The following is a 7,919-nucleotide window of genomic DNA, read 5'->3' as shown; positions in this document are numbered from 1 at the left end:
GGACTTGAAAGATTGTTTTTATACTATACCTTTAAATCCTGATGACTGCCCTAGATTTGCTTTCAGTGTTCCTTCTGTTAATTTACAAAACCTTTTAAGAGATATCATTGGCTAGTGCTACCTCAGAAAATGGCTAGTAGCCCTACATGATGTCAAAAATTTGTATCAGCTAAAATAAAACCTACCCAAAGGGCATTTTCAGATATTTACATCATCCACTACATGGATGACATACTTCTTGCCCACTCTTGTGAACCAAAGTTGCTTGCTGCTTTTGCTCATTTACAAAAAAAGCTCCACAATTATGGGCTAGTTCTAGCCCCAGAAAAAATTCAACAAGTGCCTCCTTACTCTTATCTGGGATATTGTTCAATGCCTCAGGCCATTGTGCCTCAAAAAATACAAATCCGGCGAGATTGTTTAAAAACATTAAATTATTTCCAAAAGCTACTGGGAGACATTAATTGGATTAGACCTCAGTTGCAGTTGACAACTGGTGAATTACAACCTTTGTTTAAAATATTACGTGAAGAAGCTGATCCTGCTTCTCCCCGCGAGATAACATGGGAAAGAGGCTTTGCTTGTATTTCTCCAGGTCCTGAAGAAAAACCTTTGTAAATTCCTGGTCGGTGTTAAACCATACCATGAGCGACAGCCCACAGAAGAAAAGACATCTATAGATACCCATCCACGCCCCTAGGGTGTAAAAAAGCTCTCACATTCCACAGCTGCAGAAGGACTTTCCACTTCAGACCCTGTTAAATGGATAAAGACTTTGGGTAGAGGGTTTTTGCTGGGGATATTGCTATTCTGTTTATTGTTCTGTGTTTCTCATGCTTCAAAAACAAAAAAGGGGGAGATGTAGTCACACAGCAGCCTAGCCGACTGTCCCCCCCATGTCTTTTCTTAGCAAAAAAAAAAAAAAAAAGTCAGTGAGACTGTGCCTTTTTAGGACTTTGCTTATCTTTATGTTTTACACCTTATGTCTCTCTGTCTGGTCCCCAAAAGATGGTTTGCAGCCAAAGACGGGTAAGATATCTCAAGGGAGATACAACCTAAGCCAGGCAAAACCGAGTGGGGACCCCCAATGAGCTGCCTTAGAAAAATATGGGAAGAGGCCTTGCCTCCCTTCCCCTGCCTGGGAAAAGCCTCTGCTGTCTCTGGCTTTCCTCAAAGGAGATCGGTAGCCAATGACGGGTAATGATCAGTAAGCGTTTTACAACCTAAGACAGGAGTCGATCGCTTTGATGATTGATATCCAATGACGGGTAAGTCAAAATGTCTGTACTGACCACCTAAGCCAGACACGATCTCAAAAATATAAAATAAAAAAGGGGGAGATGTGGGGAGCCATGGTTAAAGCTAATTGCAAGCCTTAATGGCTCTGCTAATGCATAACCGGTTTGTGCTCCTGAGGCATTGTCTTTGCCTGCACCTGGAGGGTGCTTACGAACTGCTAAGGTATGAAGTGGGAACAACCAGTTTCAAGACATAGTGATGCTAATCAGGGTAATTGATGGATTCTGTCATGGGACAATCGTTTTGGGGAGTTTCAGTGATTAAGTAAGTTTCTGTGAAAAAGTTAAAAAATCAACTGTTAATGATGTAATGCATTTTTGTGATTGTGAGCTTGCATGTACTCAAAAGGTATAAATTCAGCAGAGAAAATAAACCTGGTGCTTCAGGACCACTGAAGACCGGCCGCATTAGCATATGTGTGAGTGCCTTTTTTCATTCCCACTCCCCTTGTCAGGAACTGTTCAACTCGTGGCGGCTGGCTCGCCACAAATGATAACAGATGTAGTAATATTGTCTATTAGTTTTATGTACCCTGTCTGAACTACCTGCCCTCTTTCTTCCTTTCCAGTGATAGTTCTCAAAACTATCAACTAAGTGAGGCCGGTGCAGCACTAAATATAGACCAGAAGTTGTATTAACTTTGTAATCATGACCATGGCTTTCCTTGAAGAGTTCCATCATCACAGGGTGGCACACTATGGACAGCATTACTCTAGGTGTGAATGCCATCTCCTTGGTCTGTAAACCCTGCCCTGTAAGATGAGGTCGATGGAAACCACAGTGCAGGTATGTAAGATCAGCAGAACAAATGTTCAACTGGATAAACGATGGAGATGAAAAACAATTCAGTTTTCTCACTTGGTCCTATAGTCACCTGGGCTGTTGATCTATAACATGGAGTATCACCATCTTTACAGTAGTTACCTTTTTAGATCTTCACATTTCAAGTGGTCAGTACACTCATTTTAATAAACATAATGACCTGTTGCTGCTCTACACTAAACCGAAAGTCAACATTTAGGCAAATGCTATGTGTTAAGATACAGAATACTTGAAAGCTAAAGGTGCAATCTCAGTTTTAAAAGCATCCTACCTGGGATTTTAAACACTGTTGAATTCAAGCAGAAAAGGAACTGGCGGGGGGGGGGGGGGAGAAAAAAATGTTTTCCAATATGTTACAATAGTAACAACTATCATTTATGACACATTAGGCAAAGTGATAAAGCTACACTTGGTAGATTGTTTGATCTTGTGTAGTACTATTTTAAAAAGTAAAGAAAATCTTTGATTTTACTTTTTAATTTTTATTACACACTACATAATATACTACATGGTACATAATACACTGCATAACTTTCTAGCAGGTGTAGATGCACATAACTGAGTTATTTTTCATCAATCAGGAAAATGCTTCCTTAGTCAATGTTCTCCAAACCCTGAAAAACAGTTTAAAAAGGAAAACATGAGAATTCTGTTCCCATCCAAGATGTACATGTACTCTTACTTCTATTGTCACCGAATGGCATTCTCTGTTATTAAAGGACGTACTTTCACATCCCACATTTCTCTAACTGGAACAAAATGGACTGAATTTTATAATCACTACAGTAAGAAATAATATAATGACTTCTAGTTTTCATTTTCTAACAGCAGCAAATACATCATAATAATAATAAATACATAATAATAATAAATATGAAAAGACCCTTCCCCCAATCAGAACTAATGTCAAGCAACACTTTACCATTTAGATCCTTCTATAAAGCACTCTCAGAGAGTCAGAGGACAGTCGGTGAAACCATTTTACAAAATAACAGCCAACATGAGAAAGATACTAATAGCTTCATTCCACTTTTTTACAGATGGAAAAAGGAGGCTCAGAGAGGTTAAAAGTCTCTTGCTTAAGTTAGTAAGGAAGCAGCAGAGCCAGAATTCAAATTCAAAGCCCCCCCGCAACTCCAGAACTCTTGCCCTGTGTAAGCATGACACTATTTATTCAGAAGTCCCACTATCTTACTCAGTTCACAACCAAATATGTCAGAAACTATAAAGTAAAAGATTAATCAGTGATGACATTTCTTCCAGGTGTTAAAATAACACAGTAATACTACTGCAGGGAGAATCACCTTGAGAGAAATTAAAATTGCATAGTCCTAGGAACCACCTTGCAGAAATCCTTAATTCATTTGGTCTGGCCAGGGGCCTGGGAATCTGCATTTTACTCATATGCCAGATAATTCTTTTTTTTTTTTTTAAGAGTACAGACGTCTTATTTTTTTATACTCATCACGCCATGAATTCATAGGGAATGAGTTCCAGCAGCTCAGGCTCCTTTCCATAGATTCTCACAAAGTATGCTTTTCTGGGTGTAGCAGGCTTCAGTTGAACCCAAGTACTTTTCTCTTTAGCTTCCTTCTTTTTCCGATCATTTTCTTTCACACCTGTCAGGAAGCTACTGGGCTTTTACAGTGCTTAATATGGTCAATACGTATATTAGTTCATATTCAATCTTGCCCTTGTTTGTTTATAACAGTGACCACCGCATGCTGGGTAACACTGTAGACTCTTCCACTTTTGCCACGGTAACATTTATGTGGCATTCCTTTTTGAACAGTGCCCATTTCCCTTGATGTCTACAATATCACCTTTCTTGTAGATTCACACGTATGTGGTCAAAGGAACAACTCCATGTTTTCTAAAAAGGCCTAGAGAACATAGTGTTGCTTCTCCTCTTTCCCTTTGTGTTGGTCATTTTGGCGAATTACTGGAAGATGGCCGTTCCAGCCAAATGCTGCCAGATGATTCTGATGGTTATTCTTCGACCATACTTTGAGAAATACTGCTCTAGATGAGAAGATAGCTGTCATCACGTTCTTTAGATTAGATTCTCTAATTACACTATACTGAGAGGTAGACTGCCCAGGTTGAGTCCTCACAGTAGTATCTAATCAGTGACCCTCTGTTCTCTCATCCATAAAATGGAATTAATGTTTACCTAGGTTCACTGTGAGGAATAAATGAGCAAAGAGAAAATATAAAAAAGTAAAATTTTTTAAAAGAATAATGAGGATCAACTCCTACAACATATTTGAACATACCATTAGATTAAAACATATGAAAACACTACTACTTGGCCATTTTTCACCTACAAAAACAGCAATTTTACATGATTCAATCAAATATAAAATTATAGTGATTTCTTTACATATGTATGATATTTGTGCAGTAATTGGCAAAACAATGGAGTAAAGAGCACATTTGTGAAACAGGCTCATGTGTATATGGAAATTTAGTTTACTAAAGTGGTATTTCAAATAAAAAGTATGGACTGTTCTATAAATGTATAATTGTGACAACTAGCTATCTATTGGAAAGAAAGTTAAATCCTGGCTTCACATTATACCCCCCAAATGACCTGCAGATGGGTCAAAGCACTAAATGTGAAAAAGAAAAACAAAAAAAATTGTAACAGTATTTGGAGAAATTGGAAGGACATATTTTTATAATCTTGGGTAGGAAAGTCATTTGTAAGCAAGACATAAATCCCAAAATCCAGAATGATAAAATATAAACTGAACATCAGAATTAAAGACTACTATCTGATGAAAGACATCATAAAGTAATAAAGACAAATAGGACACTGGGAAAATAGTTGTACATATAAAAGAGACAAAAGATGAAGATCCATAATGTATAAAGAAACCCTATAAATCAGCAAGAAGAGAACAAGCAAAGTATATAGGCAAACAATTCACAGAAAAGGAAATACAAACGATCAGGCTGTTCAAAGTCACTAATAGACAAGAAAATGCTAATTAAATTAGCATTGTAAAACCTCTGGCAAAACAGTACCGAACCCACCTCCACCCTGACACGTGGCTAGCACCAGAGCCATCTTACCTTTGACACATAGTAACGATTAACTCCAGAGACTCGCCTGTCTCTTTCCATCAAAGTCCACTGATATGAATAATAGGCAACCCTTTTTTCCTACAATAAAAAGAAACCATTATTGTGGTTTTTAAATGAGTGACCCAATGGAGGAATCTTAGAACTTTAAGAAGTGACATTCCAGAAAAATAGCATCACTGAAATGAAAACCAAATTAACAATATAAAGCCAGGATCCTAAAAACAATCGGACCACTAAACTTTAGAATTACGACGGTAACCGTGACCTTTACACATTCTATGTTAACCAGCATCAACCCCCACCCCCTTTAAAGACATGACTTTAAAGACATGTTTGCTTTTGGGACCCTAATGAGAACAAAACAACATCTGTAGGTCACATGTAAAGGGCAATCACAAAAACAAAAGGCAAATATATTTATACTCTGTACGCTAGAGATGATGTGAAGAACTAGGAAGGGGGAAATTACAATGCTGAAAAACAGGATCTTGCGGTAAATTCCTAAAGGCTTGCAAGAGAAAATGGGGGATAAAAAGTGGCAAGGTAAAAACCTAAGTAAGGGTGGGGAAGAAGTAAAGAACGAGAAGCTACCAAGATATGAATAGGAGGAGTTAGAATGAAAGTCGAGTAAGAAAGATTAGAAATCGGAGGGAGTGGGGGCAAGACTGACTGACGCCTCCTTCCTCTGCCCAGGAGCTTGGACCTACTTCTCTCCTACACTCCCAGCCACCGAATCTCTCTCTACTCGGCCCTCTGCCTCATTCTTCTCCACCCAGCAACTAGCTGTTTGTTGCTAGAGCACAGTGTGGTTTCCATCGGGCTTCATTCCGCAAACCTCCGCTCATAGGCAATACGAAAAAAGGGGAGGGCTGACTTTGGTATTCCCCATTTCGGACAGAGGCTCCGGACGCTAATGGCCTCCCTACTCCACCGCCCATTGCGTAACGTCAATCCGCGGAGACCAACGGCCCGGAGAAGACGCCTTACCTTGCCCCCATTAGTGAACCTGTGGATGTGCGCAGTGGCTACTCCGGGGATGAGTAAGCATGCGCCCATAACGGCGATCCCGGGGAGAATCTCGAACCACATCGCGGCACGATTACCAAGGCCAAACAATAACTTCCAGGACCCTTAAAAGTGACCAGGCTTCGGTCGCTTCCCAGTAAGCCCCGCGGCAGCCCGCGGCTGGGCGGGGTCACGTACTCCTCCGAAGGAAACGACGGGGTCCGACACGGCTCAAGAGTGTCACGCTCTTGCACTCTCGCATCCCCATTCTTCCGCAGTCGTCTTTCCGTAACCCATTTTGCTCTCCTGACTCTCCTCGGAGAGCACTACGTGTACTGACGGGAAGCGACCCAGCGCAGCCCAGAACACCGCAGCCGTTTCGGAGCTCGGCACTCAAAAATGGCAGAGCAATTTTCTCCAGGAAAGGCGACAGACCAGGTGTGCACCTTCCTGTTCAAAAAGCCGGGTCAAAAAAGGGCTGCAGGCCGCCGGAAGCGCCTGGTCTGCGATCAAGAGCCCGGAGACAGCAGTAGCAGTGACGAAGGCAGCACTGTGGTTCGCCCAGAAAAGAAGCGAGCGACCCACAATCCGATGATACAGAAGACCCGCAGCAGTGGGAAACAGAAAGCGGCTTACGGCTACTTGAGTAGCGAGGAGGAGGAGGAGGAGAACGAGCCCTTGAGTCTCGGTGTGGTCTACAAGTCCACCCGCTCGGCGAAACCCGTGGGGCCAGAGGATATGGGGGCGACTGCTGTCTACGAGCTAGACACAGAGAAGGAACGTGACGCACAAGCCATCTTTGAGCGCAGCCAGAAGATCCAGGAGGAGCTGAGAGGCAAGGAGGATGACAAGATCTATCGGGGTATCAATAACTACCAGAAATACATGAAGCCCAAGGATACATCTATGGGCAATGCTTCCTCTGGAATGGTGCGGAAGGGCCCCATCCGGGCTCCCGAGCATCTGCGTGCCACCGTACGCTGGGATTACCAGCCTGACATTTGTAAAGACTACAAGGAGACTGGCTTTTGCGGCTTCGGAGACAGCTGCAAATTCCTCCATGATCGTTCAGATTACAAGCATGGGTGGCAGATCGAACGTGAGCTTGATGAGGGTCGCTATGGTGTCTATGAGGACGAAAACTATGAAGTAGGAAGCGATGATGAGGAAATACCATTCAAGTGTTTGATCTGTCGCCAGACCTTCCAAAACCCAGTTGTCACCAAGTGTAGGCATTATTTCTGCGAGAGCTGTGCGCTGCAGCATTTCCGCACCACCCCGCGCTGCTATGTCTGTGACCAGCAGACCAATGGCGTCTTCAATCCAGCGAAAGAAGTGATTTCTAAACTGGAGAAGTATCGAGCTGCAGAAGAGGGTGGTACTTCCGATTTCCCAGAGGACCCGGATGAGGGTCCAATTCCCACTACTTAGTTTTCTCATTATTCTCCAATCTCAAAATAAATATTTTGAAAATTTTAATTTGTGTCCTTCCTTCCTAGGGAAAAGCAGGTGGTGAAGTAGGGTCCTGCATAGATGGCTTACAGAAGCATCGAGGTAGGTATAATCTGGATTTTTACTGGTATAAATGCCTGTGTATAACTTTTCAGAACACTTTGGCATAAATTATGGGAATGGGAGTTCAAGAAGAGCTAGAATTTGCTTGAAATAACCAAAGCTGTGATGAAAAGAAAAAAACGAATCTA

General features: G+C 41.8%; 2 protein-coding genes across 2 annotated transcripts; one reads left to right on the top strand and one right to left on the bottom strand.

The window, feature by feature from the left end:
* Positions 1-2,582: 2,582 nt before the first annotated feature.
* NDUFA1 (NADH:ubiquinone oxidoreductase subunit A1) lies at positions 2,583-6,398 on the bottom strand. The gene is made up of 3 exons (XM_019717032.2): positions 6,199-6,398; positions 5,200-5,289; positions 2,583-2,735 (listed from the first exon to the last, which is right to left on the bottom strand). Exons 1-3 carry the CDS (start codon positions 6,298-6,300, stop codon positions 2,715-2,717), a joined length of 213 nt encoding a protein of 70 aa, XP_019572591.2. The 5' UTR covers positions 6,301-6,398; the 3' UTR covers positions 2,583-2,714.
* Positions 6,399-6,469: 71 nt separating this feature from the next.
* On the top strand, positions 6,470-7,695 carry RNF113A (ring finger protein 113A). Its single transcript, XM_019717030.2, has one exon. The coding sequence runs from the start codon at positions 6,616-6,618 to the stop codon at positions 7,645-7,647; it is 1,032 nt and encodes a 343-aa protein (XP_019572589.2). The 5' UTR covers positions 6,470-6,615; the 3' UTR covers positions 7,648-7,695.
* Positions 7,696-7,919: the final 224 nt, after the last annotated feature.

This window comes from Rhinolophus sinicus, chromosome X, assembly GCF_036562045.2.
Source record: "Rhinolophus sinicus isolate RSC01 chromosome X, ASM3656204v1, whole genome shotgun sequence".
NCBI classification, from domain to species: domain Eukaryota; kingdom Metazoa; phylum Chordata; class Mammalia; order Chiroptera; family Rhinolophidae; genus Rhinolophus; species Rhinolophus sinicus.
The sequence above is the reverse complement of the archived record's forward strand: the minus strand, read 5'-3'. Positions and strand labels throughout refer to the sequence as shown.